General features: G+C 39.0%; 1 protein-coding gene across 3 annotated transcripts in view; it reads right to left on the reverse strand.

Annotated features, from left to right (window-relative positions):
• Positions 1 to 19,910, reverse strand: part of CUNH1orf21 (chromosome unknown C1orf21 homolog) — a 219,401-nt gene that overhangs the window by 80,829 nt on the left and 118,662 nt on the right. For all 3 annotated transcript variants that reach the window (XM_073900115.1, XM_073900113.1, XM_073900114.1), the window contains exon 3: positions 19,387 to 19,481. In XM_073900115.1, coding sequence (XP_073756216.1) covers positions 19,387 to 19,481 — 95 coding nt within the window. The remainder of the gene's footprint in view (positions 1 to 19,386; positions 19,482 to 19,910) is intronic.

Raw genomic sequence — 19,910 nt, forward strand, 5'->3', positions numbered from 1 at the left:
TCTCTCTTTATCCTGACATCGGTTCAGTGCTGAGGAACTATTATTAGAAAGTTCTCAGTTGAAGAAGATGCCTTCAAGAAGAAGATGCCTTCAAAATGAAGATGGGATGTAGGATACTGTGTGTTCAAAGCTAATTTTAATTATACAGGCTATAGGGTTACTGAGATATGCCAAACATTTAGCTAATTAGCAGACTCTTGAGACAAGAGGGCCACTAGAGATAGAAACAGTTTTTCCTCATTAATGAGTGATGACAAATTCTAGTTAAACACACATTTTTACTTGTACTATAAATTCACTTTACTTGTTCTTTCTTAAATTCTAAGAACATGAACTCATTTAAACTTGAAATTTAGACATTAAGACCAAGATGAAGATCTTCCACTTTAAACACAATGACCCAACATTGACTGCCATATTGGGGAAATTGGAGGGGGGTGGGTAAAAAATTATTTATAAGCTCAAAGACTCAAAATTGAAATTAGTTAGGAGACTCCATTTAAAAAATTCCATAGAAGGTATTCAACAAAATAGTAAAACCTAAGTTAACAAGCACTGAAGTGTCTGTAACTCTCTAGTAACTGGTATGTTTTGAGGGCCTATCATGCGAAGAGAAATGAGAAGAACAGAGATAAGAAGAAAGTAGCTATCTTTCATGGAGTACTTACAATCTGCTGCAGTCTACTAGGTGTTTTACAAAAATCACCTAATTTGTTCCTCAAAACAGCCCAGGAAAGTATAAATCATTTTTCTTATTTTATAAATGAGGGATCAAGGCATATGGAGTTTGAATAAGGTCATCTGGTTAGAAAGTAGCTTGGCTATGTTTGATGACAGACTGCTTCTCTTAGGCTCATTACTGATGTCAGCTTGTATCTGGAGAAGATCTGATGAACAACATAAATGGTTTTTTGTTTGTCTCCCTGGATTAGATATATTTAGCAATTTGGGTATTTGGTACTTATATAAAGGTGTCTTCCTCAGGACATAAGCATGAAGTAGCTGTGTTTCTCTGGCAGCTTTTCTTTCAGAACAAAAATTAGATCCAAGGACAAAATCTAAATTTCCAATATGTAATCAGTGGGATTGCCCACAACGCTTTTCACAGAAAGTGGTCCCTACCCATCCTGAAACTTGAATAGGTTGGTGGCTGTAGCAGATTGCGGTTCCCAAAGATGGCTGCTACATATCTCCTGTTTCTGGTGCTCCTCCATTATGAAACCTTGCTACTTCCCCACCAAGAGGCGAAGGCTATTTTTCTACTCCCTTGAATATGGGCAGGTTCTGTGACCACTGCTCTGACAAAGAGAATCAGAAGAAGTGCCACTGCTTCTAGGAAGCCAGCTGTCAGGTGAGAAGCATGACTACTATCCTCAGACCACCATGTTGTGAGAAGCCCACGCTATGTGGAAAAGTCATTTTTAGGTGTTTGTTGATGGCCCAGTTGAGCTCATAGTCAACGTCAATTGCCAGCCCTGTGAGGGAGCCATCTTGAACATCCAGCCCAGCCAAGCCTTGGGGTAACTGCAATGTGAGCCAAAATCTAAATGCAAGTGTGTGAGAGATCCTAAGCAGGAACTGTCTAGCTGAACTCAGTTAATCCACAGAACCACAACATAATAATAACTTATTATTTTAAGGCACTGCATTTTGGAGTGGTCTGTTACATAATAGATCATCAGAACAGTGGTGTTGGTTTTCTTCTAGAATGAAGCAACTATTTCTTTAAAGCAATTGAGGGTAGATTTTGGGGGCAGGGGATATGTTAAAATCTCACACATACCCAAAGTGGTAGCTAGGCAATTTTCTAGTTGAGGGTTATTCCTATAAAGAATTGAGGGACTACGAAAATGTACCTACATAAACATTCTTACATTTTGGGCTACTTTTCAATAAATTAGCCATACAGAGGTAGTATGTTTCAAAGCTGATGTTTTATTAAGAAAACAGAGTGGGTTCTCAGCAAAATGATTGGAAAATACGGAGTCAGTTTACCATAGTGCTGTCAAACTATTCTCCTTTTTAAAAGCAATAACCAAACATGATTTAGTCCATGAACAGCCTCAGAATGCCAATAACTTGATTTACTTCTTTTTTTAAAGATTTTATTTATTTATTTATTTATTTGAGAGAGAGAGAGACAACGAGAGAGGAAACACAAGCAGGGAGAGTGGGAGAAGGAGAAGCAGGCTTCCCGCTGAGCAGGGAGCCCAATGCGGGGCTTGATCCCAGGACCCTGAGATCATAACCTGAGCCAAAGGCAGATGCTTAACGCCTGAGCCACCCAGGCACCCCAACTTGATTTACTTTTATATTACCTGCCAAATTCCACCTGAGCTGATGAGAGAGAATTCAGCACTAATGATCCCACGAAAAAGAATAAAATGCTGGGAACAGAATGATGTTCCAAAAATACTTGAAGGTTAAGTATAAGAGAAAATAATGCTTAGATAAAAAATAAACTCTTTTCTAGGGAACGTCAGAAGGCTAGCACAGATTTTGTCAAATCTCTTCAGCTTTTGGATCTATTGCTTATTTTTTGTTTTTTTTAACAATGACCTTAAGGCCAGGCAAGATACTGAATCACGAAAGAAATCATGAAAGAAAAATTTACTGGTATTTAAAATCCTGCATTTCTAAGCAAAAAGAGGGCAAATATATTTAAAAAAAAAACTTTCAATAACAAGGCAAGAATAAAGGAATTATGGTGCTTGATTAGCACACTCCATTCCTGGGGCAATTTGGTTAACTCAAGTTTTCTGTCATTAACTCTAACAATAAGATTTAAAAATTATTGCCATTTTGCTAAATAATGGAAATAATTTCACAACAGTACTTTCATTGTGTCTTTTTAAGAACTCCTAAAAAGACAAAGCAATTTGTCCACATGGTGAATGTGTTCCCCTCCCTAGTTTATTAAGTCCTGAAAAGTTATATAATGGCTGCATTCATTCATAGACTATGCCACCTGTGGCAGAATGAAGTTTCCACTGATTCTTGAGACAGAAACAGGGTGAATGCTCCTTTCCCCACCACTCACAGAGATGTTCATTACAAGAACAAGAGCAACAGGGGCGCCTGGGTGGCTCAGTTGGTTAAGCATCTGACTCTTAATTTCGGCTCAGGTCATGATCTCAAGGTCATGAGATCAAGCCCCGCATGAAGCCCCACATTGGGTTCCACACTGAGCGTGGAGCCTGCTTAAGATTCTTTCTCCCTCGCCCTCTGCCCGACCCCCAGCCCTCTGTCTCCCTCTCAAAACAAACAAACAAACAAATAAACAAAAAAAGCAGCAACTAACAATTCAGGTAGCATGATGTTTTGCTCTGCTGTAACTCCTTGTGTTTTAAATGCTTTTTGTATAATATCCTTTTCCTAAGTTTAAAAGTAATAAATGTTCACCAGGGAGGAAAAAATTTTAAACGCAGAAAGGAATTAAAAAAAAAAAGAAGAAGAAGAATTTTCCACAACCCTGCTACCCAGAGAAACCACCCTTCCCTCTACTCTTTTGATCAGTTAAAAACAACACCACTGTTCTGATTATCTATTGTTGCCTAACAAACCACTACAACTTCTCTTGTAGTTTACTCTTCAGACGAAGTTCATGATCTGATCACAAAATTCCTGTGTATATCACAATGTTTATATGGGTTCTGCTTACACAATCAGAACCCTAAACTAATCTTTCTTAATGCTGATGGGATTTCTTGGTTTAAAAACGAAACAAAACACAAAAACCAAATGATGGAAAAGAAAACTGTCATGAAACAAAAGGATAAGATTTAAATGAATGGAAAATCAGAAGCTCACTGAAATATGGTAGGAAGAGTACATTGTATAAATTTTATAATTTGATTACAAATTAAGATTTTAAAACTGGAAGTTAATTTTCCATGGAAATGGGTGGTATGAAAATAATTATAATGACCAAAATTTTAAAAATAAAACAAAGGAGGTCTTTAATAGCCAACATTATGTTTAAAATAAAAGCTATTTTTTCCCACTCATCCCTGCAGGTATATTGTTTGTCTTTGCCTTAAAACAAAGCAAAATATCACTATATTGCAAATGAGTCTTGTTCAAGGAGTAAAAGAATTTACCATTGCTCCAATTCAGAAAATACTGGTATTATTAGCAGGTAACCTCAATGTACTCCCAAACTGATGGATACTTTTAAGAAGTAACTTTTGAGAATATTTTCTACAGCAAAGTGAGTAAGACCAATAATAACCAGTTCAAAGAGTTTCATCTTAGCTCAATTATCTCATTTACAAGACTACAAGCTGCCCTGAAGTTAAGGCAGGAACCTTATAAGTTTTAAGGCTCCTGGTCCACAACACTGAGGAAGGGTGCTCTTCTTCAGGAATTTGAAACCTGCTGAATGACCCCAACCCTCAAGCAGCCAGTGAAATGGTACTGTCCAGCTATATTTATGTATTTAATTCAACACTGTTGGAATAAGTGATGACTATTTCAAAACCACTTAAAAAGTACTACTATTCCAGTTCTGTACCCTAATTGAATGGAAGGATAATTATGGTATCTTCGAATATTCACAGTGTGTACAGAACAGGTCTTTTTTTTTTTTAATTCCAGTATAGTTAATGTACAGTGTTAGATTAGTGTCAGGTGTACAATACAGTGATTCAACACTTCTATATACTACTCAGTGCTCTTTGTGACAAGTGTACTCTGAATTCCCTTTACTTATTTCATCTATGCCCCACCCACGTCCCTAGGATAGGTCTATTTTTTCATACTTAATTAACTGTCATAATTTAGAATAGTTTTAACTTACAGACAAGTTGTGAAGACAGCACAGAGTTCCCATATACTGGACACCCGGGTTCCTCTATTATTAACACCTTACATGAGGATGGTACACTTGTCACAATTAATGAACCAACATTGATAAGATATTCATATTTCCTTAGTTTTCACCTGATGTCCTTCTTCTGTTCCAGGATCCCTTCCAAGATACCATATTACATTTAGTTGTCATGTCTATTTATGTTCCTCTTGGCTGTGACAGTTTCTCAAATTTTATTTATTTTTGATGACCTTGATAGTTTTCAGGAGTACTGGGCAGGTCTTTTTGTAGAATGTCCCTTAACTGGGCTTTGTCTGATGTTCCTTCTCATGATTACACTGAGGTTATGGGTTTTGGGAGGAAGACTACAGAGATAAAATGCCATTCTCATCATGTCATAACAAGGATGTATGCTATCAACCTAACTTATCACTGTTCATTTGGATCACCTGCCCGAGGTAGTGTTTGTCATGTTCCTCCACTGTAAAGTTATCTGTTTTCTCCTGTATCCATGGAGCATTCTTTCTAAGAAAGTCACCATGCAAAGTTATGCTTTGCCTCCTTGAGGACAGAGCACTACATAGATGATTTGGAATTATTTTGCATGGAGATTTATCGAGTCCTCTCCATTTGTTTATTGAGTCATTTCTATCAGTATGGACTCATGGATATTTATTTTATAATTTGTTCAAAGTAAATACATTGTTTACTATACTAGATTTATAGCACAATCTGATACGATATTATAATTTTGTTGCTTCAATTGTTTCAGTTTTAGCCACTGAGAGTTCTTTCAGTTGATTCTTGTGTCCCTGTGCCATACCCCATCATTGTGTGTGTACATGTGCGTGCACGTGGGCACTTCCTAATATTCTAGCACTACAAAATGCTCTAGGATCATCATATATATCCCCTAGCCCTATAATAAGCCATGTATCCAAGGAATCCTGGTTCCTTTTTTCTGGAGAATGGTTCTAGACACAAGGTCTGGGTGGTGGATATGCTTGCTGCTACTGGGGTATCATTGCTTCTCGGTTCTCTTAGCTGACAGCAAGAAAACGTGTGTGTGTGCATGCTTATGTGTACACCATGTCTCTACATGTGTATACATATATGTATACAAATATATGCATGCCCACTCGTGTATGTGTGTTTATACATAACTATCAATATTTCTACATGTAGCCATCTGTATCTACATTGGCTAAACATCAATTCTCACTGATGTCTCCAACTGTGATCCACTGCCATAGGATGCTGCTGCTTTTTTTTTTTTTTCAGGGAGAAAGCGAGAGTGTTTGCGCGCATGCTCAGGGGGAGACGCAGAGGGAGAGGATCTCAAGCAGGTTCCATGTTCAGTGCGGAGCCCGACGCAGGGTTCGATGACTCTGAGATCATGACCTGAGCCAAAATCAAGAGTCGGACACCTAACTGACTGAACCAGCCAGGCGCCCTACCACAGGATGCTTCTAGCCACTTCACTTGTGTGTTTACAACCTCCCACTCCAACAGTGAGAAACCTGGCTCCACAATCCAGCCACCACTAATTAATTGTTTTTAGAATTGTTAACTCTTAGCTCCACAGTAAAGGTGTAGAGTGCTTATATACAGCTACTTTTACTTACAGTTTTAACAGATTCTATTCACTTCCAAAGTTACTCAGGTCAGCACATCTTCCCCCCACCATCTTCAGTGAGGTTATTTCATGTATTTGTAATACTGTTAGATTTCTTTATCAGTCTACATTCTACCCTGGATCCCCTGACCTCCTAAATGTTTCTATAAATTTTCAAACATTAAAGTTCACTCTCTTTTTTGTAGCATTCTATGCACTTTGACAAATGCACAGTGTCATGTATCTACCATTACAGTATCATACAGAATAGCTTCACTACAGAACAGACTCCTAAATACAGAGAACAAATTGGTGGTTGCCGGGGGGGTGAGGTGGGGTGGGGGGATGCGTGAAATAGGTAAAGGAAATTAAGAGGTACAAACTTCCACTTATAAATAAGTCATACAGATAAAAAGTACAGCACACAGAATATAGTCAGTAACATTGTAATACATTGTTATAACATTGTACAGTGACAGATGGTGACTATACTTATCCTGGTGGGCACTGAGTAATAGACAAAATAGTACAGTCAGTATGTTGTACATCTGAAACTAATACAACGATGTCAACTATACTTAAAAAAAAAAAATCCCCTGTGATTCACCTCATCAATCTTCCTTTTCCCACAAACTCTTGGAAACTACTGATCTGTTTACCACCTCTATGGTTTTGCCTTTTTCTGAATGTCATATAGGGAGAATCATACTGTATATATCTTTCAGACTAGGTTCTTTCATTTAGCAATATGCACATAAGATTCATGTTTTTACATGGATGGTAGCACATTCCTTTTTATCACTGAATAATATCCCATTGTATGGATGTAACCAGTTTGTTAATTCACTCGCTGAAAGACATCTCAGTTGCTTCTAGTTTTTTGGTGATTATGAATAAAGCTACTACCAATGTTCAGATAAAGATTTTTGTGTGATCATAGTTTTTCTTTTCTTTTTTTTTTTTTTTAAAGATTTTGGTTTTTTTTTCCAAGTAATCTCTACACTCAATGTGGGGCTTGAACTCAAAACCTTGAGATCAAGAACCCACTGTCGACTGAGCCAGTCAGGTGACCTGATCATAGTTTTTCAAATCACTTGGGAAAATATCCTAGGGCTATGATTGCTGGACACATGTTAAGACTACATTTAGTTCAGTTTTTTTTTTTTTTTAAGATTTTATTTATTTATTTGACAGAGAGAGACACAGAGAGAGAGGGAACACAAGCAGGGGAAGTGGGAGAGGGAGAAGCAGGCTTCCCGCTGAGCAGGGAGCCCAATGTGGGGCTCAATCCCAGGACCCTGGGATCATGACCTGAGCCGAAGGCAGACGCTTAACGACTGAGCCACCCAGGCACCCCAAGACTACATTTAGTTTTGTAAGAGATGTGAGTCCACATTGTTCAGAAAAAAAATTGTATTTCTATGTATATTAGGCATACAATCATAAACAGTTATGTGATTTATGACTGATTTTATTTATTTTCATTCATTTCTGTATTTCCCAAGAATATTTTAAAGTAATTTAAGCAAGCAGCACATATTTAATCACGAAAAAGTTAATTTAAAAAGTACAATTGGGGCACCTGGATGGCTCAGTCGTTAAGCGTCTGCCTTCGGCTCAGGTCACGATCCCAGGGTCCTGGGATCGAGCCCCGCGTCGGGCTCCCCGCTCGGCAGGAAGCCTGCTTCTCCCTCTCCCACTCCCCCTGCTTGTGTTCCTGCTCTCACTATCTCCCTCTCTGTCAAATAAATAAATAAAATCTTTAAAAATAAATAAAAAGTACAATTAGATAAGAGAATAACAGGAGTGAACCAAATCCAATAGCTATGTATTGTTGATCTGGTTTCACTAGCCCGCCAGCTCCCGGCCAGCCGATTCTTCGATATGAGTTTACGTGCTGTGAGTGTTAAGGCATCACACAGACTGTGAAGCATTTCACTATAATGAGATTCTCTGTTCTTTCCTTACAGCTAGAGCTCCCTGACATTCTTTTTCAGGAGAAGTCAACGATCCCGGCTTAGCATTTGAGAAACCCAGATTCATGTCAGTGTTGCTGTACCTTGTGTCTAATAATGAACTTTTGCTTTGTTTCTGAGAGCAGCCTTTAATTAATTTTCCAGTTCCAATCAACAGATTCCTATCTTGTTTCTGGTCTAAATGCCCTCAACAGTACAAATCCATAAAGTGTTAAAAAAAAAAAAAAGGTTTTTCTCCAATTAAGCAAGCCTTGAAGTGATCTAGTTATGAGAAGAAGTCTGTCAGTAAATGAAAACCTGTAGTATACCATCACACGCTGACAGGAACAAAAAAAAAAAAAAAAAAAGGAGTCAGCTCATTACATTTCGGAAAGTATTGCTGTCACTGTCAATTGTTTTAATTTTCAAAGAAGGAGGAAATTTGGTATCTCTTATCATACGGAGCACTGCGGAAATAAATTAAATTAGACTTACTACGCACACAAAGCAGGCAGTTACAATGGCATCTTCATATATCTATTTTAATGTTGACAAGCTAAAACAATACATCCTCCGCCCTCCAAAGATGATGTATGAATTTTTTATGCCTGGTTATTTATTCCCACCTTTTCTGAATGACAGGTATAGAATCCATGGTTAGAATTACCAGGAACTTTTTAAAAACAAATGAGGTTGGCAAATCCTGTATCTCTGTTAATCCTGGGTATTACTTGCTCACAAATAAAGTCCACAAGAAGAGAGAGACACTTATCAAAGCCCAGACTTGGAAATAGTACCGTGGCTTTTGATACTCTCACCTCCAGGGCATAAATTATTAATTTCGAGTGAAGTTACCTCATTGAGTTTGCCAACTGATGAGTGAAACTTATATGTTTTGGTTTTATTTTTAGCATCGCGTAGGATATAAGAGAGAAATATGAACAACCTGCAGAAAAGGCACACCACTGTGTTTTTGTTTTAGAAACTCTGATAACAGCGGCGGAGCCTTCGGCGACTCTCTCAGTTGTCACTCATTTCCTCTCACTCCGTTGTTGAGACTGGGCCACTTGGGTAAAAAAATGCCCATGTTTCAGTGAGATAAATAAATCCAGCATCTAGAATGACCATGGGGATTGGACAGAATCAAGCTTTGAAGAGGGCTCCTTTCCATTTTCTATTTAAATATCAGGGTACTGCTCTTGGAGATGAGGCCAAAAATTGAACTCTAAGGTACTGTTTGTGTTTGCTGTACTTTCCAAAGTTAAATGGGGAAAGTTTCAGAGCATACATTAGAAGCCAACCTTTCCCGGGCAAGAGAAGGTCAAGAGTAACTATGTTCAATAACTTTTAGCCAGCACCTTGCATCCAAGGAAAGCATATTTAAAAGCAATCACATTTTGCAACAATGCTGAGAAAACGGAAGTCATTATCAACACCCTCAATCTTTAAATTAGAGGAGAGGTGTGTTCTATTTACTCTGTAGTCACAAATGCTGCAAACTGGCTAAAGCCTGTGGCTCTCTGTAAACCAGAAATTAATGTGGTAACGGAAACGAAATGAAACAAATAAACAAAAAAAAAACCCCAGCTAAAACACACCAACTAACCAAAACACTTTACAGCGTGCTCCATCCGCCTCCCCACCCACTCATTATTTGTGCCACATCTTCGTGCTTGGCTCTCACTGTTCTGCTGCTTGAAATCCCTTGCCCAACCTCATCTGCCAATGAAAACTTGCTTTCCCCTCAAGGCTCTGTGGGAATGCCAGCTCTGTGAATCTTCTCAGATATCCCAGTAAGGGTCCCCCGTTCCATTCTGGTTCTCCCCCAAAGACTCTATTAGAGACTTATAGCATATCTATCTGTCTCCTGGCGTTTCCGGAGAGTTACAACTGTGCCTCACCAATCCTCATATTCTTTCAGTGCCCTGGATGATGACTAGCTGCCAGTGAGAATTGAGTCCATTGAAATAGGGATTTATTCAAGAAATATTTGTACCAGGACCCTAACTCTGTTCATCTGCATGTGGTCAGTTCGGTGTATTAATATGGGAAAGAGAAAAAGCCATTTGAAATGGGATTTCAGTCATGGTTTGCTATGCCTGGCTTTTCACAGTAGTTGCTTTAAAACCCACCTTTGATTTACTGATTTCTGTATCTACTGAGTATACACTTTGCTGTCCCTTCTTTGTGGGAGAATGAGGGGTGCTATGAGGATACACGCTGTACCTTACTTGTGTTTCTTTTTTTTTTTTTTTTTAAAGGTTTTATTTATTCATTTGACAGAAACAGAGATAGCGAGAGCAGGAACACAAGCAGGGGGGAGTGGGAGAGGGAGAAGCACGCTTCCCCCCGAGGAGGGAGCCCGATGCGGGGCTCGATCCTAGGACCCTGGGATCATGACCTGAGCTGAAGGCAGACGCTTAACGACTGAGCCACCCAGGCGCCCCTTACTTGTGTTTCTACCATGGCATAACAACCAATCTCAGGAAAGCATCCAGGTGTCCTTTGAACTAGTAACAAAAACAATCGCTATCATTTGCATTGGGCTTATGTTTACAGAGCACTTCTGTGGGCATTCTTTTATTCTTATAATGTTCTGTTCCTCAATCAGGAACTGTGCTTCGGTACAACACTTGAAACTTAGAAGGCTGATTCGACAAATCCCTTATCCTTAGAGAATTAAACTCTACTTCTGTTCTGCTCTAAAACAAATCACAGTGCTAGAAGAATCTGTAAGACCCTGAATGTGCCTGGCTCAGGTAGCACAAAAAGGCTGGCTGGAGAAAGGACGTCTTCCAAGAAAGATGAAGAGCTAGCACTCTTTCCTCCAATTCCTTCTACTCCATGACAAACAGAGAAAAAGGGAATGATACTACCCAAACCCTCCACTCATAAGAGCTTGTTATTCCCTTAAGAAGCTAAAAGGTTCAGGCGATCTCCCAGGTATGTGGAAGAACCAGAGGCTGATGTCAACATCATACGCATGAGAGAAGAGGGAATGAGAATGGGGGTCCTTGAGTTGGAAGCAGGTGAACTTTGGGGAGGGGTCTTGTGCTAATGTGACTGTTTCCAAAGCTGCTCTAGGAAGAGGCTTCTCTGGTCTAAAGTCAGATACCCTCAAACCACTCTCCATCTTCACTTTGGTTTGGGAACCCTCAGTCCTATCGAATTTCCATAAACCAAAAATTCTCTACCTCAAGTCCAGATGTCCCCAAACAACCCACCCAATTCCAGCCCTAGCCTGAGCTCCAATCCAACCTGTACCTGGAAGGAGGGAGGCGAGAGAGGAGAGGTGCTCCACAGAGCTTGATCCTTTGTCTGGAATATCAGCTTTATTCTTGTCGGTTTATTTTACCTTATTCTCAAGAGTGCTAAGAGTGTTTAAGTAACTTGGGAAATTGGGACAATTTAAAGTCGTGGTCTTTTGCTATTATATTAGCTGCTCTGTAGAGTCATAGAAGTAAACATGGTTGTATTTGTTAAAAAGAAGAGTTTAAACAGACTCTTAGAGGGGGTCCCACCTAGGAGAATGCCTTTATTGGAAGGTCTACCGCTTAGTATAATAAACATTAGTGATTCAAAGTTTACAATGTTCATTCACATAAGTTTATTTCTTACAGGTATGCTCTAATATTTAGAGTGATATGGTGACTGTGGTCTTGAGCACTCAGCCTTCCTATTGACCCTATGGTTACGAATGGAATCACAGACTCATCCCCGGTTTCAGACTGTCCGTCAATACAGTGCTTTGGAGAACACTAGCCGCCTACAGGGAACTGCTTGAGCTGTGGGGCAGGGCGACTTGCCAATTGTTACCAGCTGGAAACCACTGCTCCAAAGAGAGCTCTCAGCAGTTTCTGGAGCATTTCCTCTAATCAAAGAGGTCTCCTAATCTCCAGGTTTTCAATTCTGGAACTGGATGCTCTGACATTTATTGGAAATCTAATGCACTCGAGACACATATGGAAACTCTCACAAACTCAGCAAGTAGAAGGAGGATGTAGCCACACCTAAAGTTTGATTCCACTCTCCTTTCCTGCTCAAATATATTAGAACATTCTTTTTATAGCATCATTTGATTGTACTCAGGAAGTGATGACTTAGACAAGCATGTTTCAAATCAATTCTCAACTTCTATGGATAAGGATGAAGTCAAAAGCATGGTGGGTGCAACCATGAGATAGGTCACTGGCTACAGAAGAATCTTCTCATGCATACAAAGATATCTGGAAATAGTGAATCAAAAGCCATTGTAATATATGTAAATCTAGGAAATGTATATCAAAAAAAAAACCCCTCCATAATCAAAGAATTTATTAACTCCTAAGGGAGGACAGCTTAAGAAGGACAGATGCTAAGGAAAACAAGACAATGTTTTAGCACATAGTAAGAGGAAGCACTTTAAAACTCAAACTGGAATGCCTTTCATTAGTCAAGATATTTACTTTGGAGAAGGAAGGGACTGAATGCTGCCAACTCTGGAGTAATTTACCTATTAAATTATTTATATGCAGTTAACCTACATAAATGAAGTTGGATGACCCCTGAGCTTTCTTCTACTGCCTTTTGTTAATCAATATCAGAGAATGACAAAAAACTGAGGATATTTAAGATAATGAGAAAATGACATAATCCCACTTACATTACAGATTCCCAAGGAGTCACAATCTGAGTTTTGCTACTACCATTCCCCTTTTAAAAAATTAACTTCAAATCACACAGATAATATACTCATATTTTCTTTAAAAAGTGAAAACCATAAGTTTAACGGTAAAAAAAAAAATCTCCTTTTACCACCACATACAATTCTTTCTCATCCTTCCTACATAATCCAACTCCATTGCAGACACTAGCCAACAATGGCATTTGCTATGCCAGAAACCATGCTGAGTTTACAAGCATAGCTTATTTAATTTTCACAATTTCCCGCTAAAGTGGGTTCAATTATTATCCTCATTTTGCAGAGGAGGAAATTGAGCTTCAGCATGAGTACATCCCCCATTACTCAGGTACCCACTGTTAATGGTTTGGGACATAGCCATCCAGGTTTTTCTATAAATCCCTATACATCTATGAGTATTCATAGAAATTGTAGTGTGTTGCTATTTTGTTTTATTAAAAAAACCTTAAATGGGAACATACTATACAATTTGCAGATTTCCCCGTGACAGTTCATAAAGCTCTACCTCATTCTTTCCTAATTGCTGTCTAGTATATTACAGCTGTACCATTCTCCTACTGACAAGAATGAAGGTTATTTCCAGTTTTTCAACAGACACAACGCTGAAGTGAACAGTCTTGTGCAAGCTTCCTCATGCACACCGGCAGCTGCTCTCGGTGGATACCAAGATGTGGAAGTGCTGGGTCATGGGTGTGCATGTTTCAATTTTAATAGATACTGCTATGTTGTCCTCCAAGATGTCCACCATCAGTATGTGAATACATATTTTCCTACAACCATGCCAAAATCTGGTATTACCAAGCTTCAAATTTTTGCCAGTCTAAGGAATCAGGTTTAAATTGCATTTCCCTGATTAAAATAAAAGTTATATTAGGCAATGCCATCCAGACTGGTAATTAAATGGTAAAGTGAGTTAAAGCAGGGCAACATAAAGATGTAAATATACATTAAGTATATGATTTTATTTTAAAATATATAGATGTTCATGTCCTTCTCATCTTTTGACGTAGGAACAAGGCTTCTGTCTTAAGTAAGGAACCACACGCGGAGGCACCACGTGTTCCTCCTGCACTAACCGCACCCTTATAAAGCACATCTAAGATCCCCCTGGTTTGGTTTCTTAACTGAAGTGAGAATATAAAGACGTGAAATAATCTGAGTGCAGAAATTAATTTAACTGAATTTAACAGCAAGCTTTTTAGTCATGTGCCTTCATCAAGACTTTCTAAAGCATTTAATTTAATTTTCAATGAAATAGCTCTGTTTCCACACTTGTGTTTCAGTGGCTTACATATTACTTAATAAATTACATAATTACAATGACATTCAACCAGTATAAACAGGTTTGGGAACCACCACACGGGCTCTTGGAAAACACATTTAACTGAGGCAGCACAAGCACAGAGGTGTTCTGGAGAGAAGACCACGAGCCATCTGGGTGAGCACGCTGTAGGCTGCAGTCAGCATCTTCCAGAGAGGGATTTATGAGTCTTCTTAGGCAGCGAATTGGATAAGAGAGTATCCATTGTATCAGTGATGTGGAACATCTTTTCATATGCTTATTGCCCAATATCCTCTACGGTGAACCATCTGTTTCTGTTCATTTCATGTACCTGCTCTTCTCGTGGATTATCTTTTTCTTAATTATTTATAAGCATTCTTTATCAATCTCTTATTAATTAACCTTTTGCCTTTTAGAGGTCATAAATATTTTCTCCCAGGCTGTTGCCTATCTATGAACTACCTTTTTGTGGTTGTTCCGTTTCATAAAAGTATTTAATTTTAATCTAATGGAATAAACTACTTTTCTGTCTTCTAAGCTTTTGCCTTCTATGTCTTATTTAAGAAAACCTCCCTTTGCTAAGATTTTAAACATATTTTTCTATGTTTCTTCTAATACTTCAATCATTTTGTTATTACTGGGCTCCACATGAGGAAGTCAAAGTTCAGAAGTTTTAGACGTTTGACCAAAATTACAAAGCTAGAAACAACGAAGCTAGGATCTAGATTGATACATACCTATATATAATCAAAGCCAATGCAACAATTTCACATCACCTTCCTGAAGCAGGAATTAAAGTCTGAGAGAAGTAAAGTGGAATATATAGATGTCTAACAATGATGAAAATTGGGACAAATGCACATCTTTGCACTGAGAACACATAAATGATTGACCTATAAAGGATTCATCATCACCCTCAGAAAACCAGCACATCTCCTCCACCCACAGAAACCACAGCCAAAGGGCTCGAGCAACTGGAGATCTAAATACCACTGAGCAACTAACTACGAGGTGCCAACTACTGTGACTTAGAGGTCCAACTACTCTTATTCACTCATGCATCCATCCACTCCAGCAAACAAAAATATACTGAACACCTAATATGTCCCAGGCAATGCTCCTGAGCTCCACACCCTCACTTTTGTCCTTTGCTAGATTTCTCCACATGGATGTTCTGCAAGTTCCTACAGCTGTGCTTACTCAAAACCAAACTCTACGTTCACAGTGTACCTTGGATTCTTATGGTCATTCAAGTCTCATGCCTTCTATCTGCTACCGGAAAGTGAGCTCTCGCAGGTGAGATTTACATCTGATGCACCTCTGAGTCCTCCAAAGCACAGCGTCTAAGGACCCTGGCAATACAGGCTTTCTGTAACCGCACTCACTACATTTCGGTGTGATCAGCAGCTTCACTTTCTCTCTTGTGGACTACACTGTGATGTTTTTAAGGGTGGGCCAGAATGAATAACAAGTGAACGAAAAGGAGGGAAGGAATAAACCTCTTGTGTTTTCATCAAACCCTATCTTCCTAAGTGATTTTCCCATTTTGTTTGATGTCACTATTTATTCTCACATCCACCAGTGCTCTTCCCCCAGTGGCCATGGGAATTACCATGATCTTCTGATGCCTCTGCCTTCTTTAGACATCTATAACAAGCTATCAAATCTTGTTGCTTCTACTGCAACTTTGTCCAAATCTTTTCTGTTCTCTCGGCCACCATCTTGCTTCAGGCTCACTGTCTCTTGCAAAAGCTATGATAAATGATCTCCAACCCAGGCTCCCCACACCAATCCATACGACACCCACTGAGGAAAGTTTATGAACTTTCCTCATCCGTAATCTCATTCTGTCAGTGCCTTGCTTGAAACCTTCAAAGGTTCCCTGTGATCCATGGGATTCATTTCAGACCTCTCGGCTGGACATGACGGCTCTATATAATACCCCATCTACATTTTGGTTGTAATTTCCCCCTGCTGTCCTACTAACACCTTCTCTTCCCTCCTACTCCCCAAACAGGACTACATGCTTTTCATTAAATATACCTTGCATTTTCCATCTCTGTCACTTCTGCCTGAGCCAACCTTCCTCATCCTATCCTCCGAGGCCCATTGCAAACAACAGCTCTTTCATGAAGTAGGTCCAGACACCCCAACAGACAAGATCTCTGCCTCCTTTGATATCAGCAGCACTTTGTATTGCCTTCTTGGAGTCAATCTTGCTTGCCTGATTGATTTATGCATTGCTTTATGTATTTAATCCTGTTTTATTTATAGTCCTTTGGTATTCACCTTGTTAACTACCATAGAGCACCTTAAGGTAAGAGTCAGTGGTTTCCTTGTTTTGTGTTTTTCTGCAGAGTCTAGTACAGAGGCTGGTACCTAGAGGCAATCAATAAAATATTTGTTGGAACGGAACTGTTCTCTAAACTTTGCTGTAAGCTCTCTGAGGACAGTGACTTTAAGTATTGCCATGTCTCTTGATACAAATAAGGGCCTTGTCCATAACAGGTGATCAAAACATACTTGTTTAAATAACTTCATAGTTCCTGAGCAAGATTTTTCAAAATACATGTCATACTGGCATTAACCTAAAGTATTCATTTAGAAACCTCTCACCAATTAACATAAAAGAAAAAGGAAAGAAACACTGACCCTAACATTCTTTTCCATTTATTTTATATGATAATGCCTAACTCATACTAGGGGCTTATCATGTGCCAGGCTTTGTACTCCAAGCCCTACAATGCTCATCTCAAGCTGTCCTCACCGTGGCACCCTGAGGCCCTGCCTTTTCCCCACTTGATGGGCAGGAGGTGCAGAGAAGTGAAGTAACTTGACCCCACACTGAGCAAGTGGCAGAGCTGAGATCTGAACCCAGGCAGTTTCTGCCTCCAAAACCCATGGTCGTCACCAGCATGCCACACTATCTGGATTGAGTTTGCTGAGCCCCTTAATTTTAACAGAGTAAAAAGAAAAAAAAAAGCTTCTAAAAATACTAAAAACAAGAACTTCTTGTCTTTTAGATTCTATTAATGGATGGAAAAATAGAATTGTTACATCTATTTCATCTACCTCAATGTAAGCTTCAAATTTAGGAGACCTATTAGTTTTCTCAAACAACATGCATGGTCCACACTCGATTATGCATCCCAAAGGACGGAACAGATGACAAACATAATATACTAGCAGACAGCTGAAACATCATTTAATTTTGGGAAGCTGCCTAGAAATCTCAGAATCAAAGATAACCACTTACTCCCCCTTCTCCATGAAAGTCATTACACACTTAAAAACTCCTGTTGGTGGTGTGGATTCTGATTGGTTGGCAGAAAGGGGGTATGAGGGTTGTCACAGATAGTCTACAAGTAAAAAAACAAAACAAAACAGAACAAAAAACCCAGAAATTTCTCTCTTTTGAATTTTCATTCAGTCTGCACAGAAAAGCACTAGTGCCCATTCTGACCAAGTGTTGGAAAAGAATATATTAGCACCAAGGATTTGAGAGACTGTGAAATTGGAGAGAAGGAAAAAGTGGTATCAGCTTTAAATATGATGAAAGGGCACACTGAGGAAAATGTTACATGCTGTAAGATATATGTCGTTGCTTCCCTTCCGATTTCAGAGATACAAGCATGCTAAGTAGAGACGGACTCTAGCGTTAGATCCAAGGAACACCACTGCCAGACTCTTCAGCCTCCAACAGAAATATTAAAGGTGAGATTTATAACTCAAGCTGAAATTATATCAAGCAGAAGGACAAAGTCTGATTTTCAGTAAAATGAAGTAGAAAAATACCAATTGCTGCTTCAACTCCTTGGGTCATCTATTTATCTATTCAAAGTCAGAAAAAATTCATGTAAAAAGTCAGATCATAGTAACTCCCACTATTAGTCATAGCTACTGTTTTCTAGATCTAAGAGCTAATGTTAAAATAGGCCATACGTATGATGAATCTCTGTGACTCAAGCAATACCTTAAAATCCAAATCCCATTTATGAAGCAAAATTTTATTGCAGAGTATTTCCACTCTTTTATAATGATCTAAAATAGCCAGTTGTTGGTAACTTCAGTATTTCAAGGTGTAGATCAGATGTTTAGAGAAGAACAGAGGAGAAAAGAATTAGCCCATGATGTCCATTAATGTGTCACAGAAAATGACGGCGTGAAATACTCATGGGCGCTGGCCAACTCCCTCTGCTGTAGCAGAAATCACAAAAACAAAAACAAAGCACATAATGGAAAAAGGAGTTTAAGTCAAGGGAAAACACTTTATGACGTTTCAAGCTTCTTAAAAATACATCCACTCAAACATGAAAAGCACAGCAAATAATTAATCCCAAAATAAAATACAAAAACAATGTTGCTCTAACACATGGAATAAATGCACATTCTTAACCTTTTGTCACATCTTTTAAGAAGTCAGCGAATACGGCATTAACGAAATGTTTTCACAGAGATGGAACGTTAAGGTGTAGTATATACCAATTCACATGAAAGAAAGAGGCTCCTAATTTTCTGTTTCAGATCACAGCCGTTCTCACATTCACTCAAAAGCCCCAATACCCTTAACACTGTGAATGTGAACTGCTGACTATTTTGATAGAGACATGTCCTCTCAAAGGCAACTTTATCCACAACACTGTGTCCAGAATAATGAAGCTCAGCCGTTCATTCTGACTGCGTAAGAGCGAAAGAGGTGTAACAAAAAAGAAAAAAATATATTGGTCCTCCCCCCATAAATCTCAATCCAACTTCATGCCTTTTGCTTTACATTTAACCATTTTAAGACGCTAATAATTTTGCCATATCCCCCCCCCGCCCCGCCCCCGCTGGGAGCGTTCTCTATCAAGATTAAAGAAGGGCTTATTCAGGAACAAACAGGATACAGGAGTGATCGTGCGGCTTCCAGGCAAGCTATAAATAGCAACAGCATTTTCAAGAAATCTTGTGCCAATGTGTAAGTTAACAGTTGAAACATGCAGTGCAGATTTTATTACAATGGTGTCACCAAAATTCATTCTTATACGAGAAATGCAATCTTACCAAGTTTTCTTGGTTCCTGGCTGCTATTTTCTGCTCCTCTTCTGCCCCATTTTTCATGTACTTGACTTCTTCCACCGGTTTGATCCTATACTCGTCTGAGCACCAAAAAAAGAAAAGACATTTTATAACTTTTTCACAGTGGTAGAAAAGTGTCACTGAAAAAAGCCCCCAGTAGCGTAATCTGTCAGAGCCTTTTCCCTGCAGCGTTTATATGGGGTTCATTTGAAACAATCTGGAATACGCTTAGCCAGCCTTTTTCTAGGAGGTGCTCTCTTCTGCCCTTTGGGAAGAACTCAGCACCATGAAGGCAGCTAACGAACGTGGCATTGCCTGGTCCTTTCACCAAGAGCAGATGGTGGCAGAGGAAACAGAGGGTATTCCACCTCTAAAGACTATCTAGAACCTACACATACCAGGGCATATCACATAATGGTCTAAGGAAACTTTTTCTCCATGAGAACATTAGTTCGAAATGCCTGTGGCAGCAACTTTCAGCAGTACATTCACACCTTAATTTCCCTCTT

Source organism: Callorhinus ursinus, unplaced genomic scaffold (assembly GCF_003265705.2).
Source record: "Callorhinus ursinus isolate GAN/ISIS: 27379988/994484 unplaced genomic scaffold, GSC_fseal_2.0 scaffold13, whole genome shotgun sequence".
Classification (NCBI taxonomy): domain Eukaryota; kingdom Metazoa; phylum Chordata; class Mammalia; order Carnivora; family Otariidae; genus Callorhinus; species Callorhinus ursinus.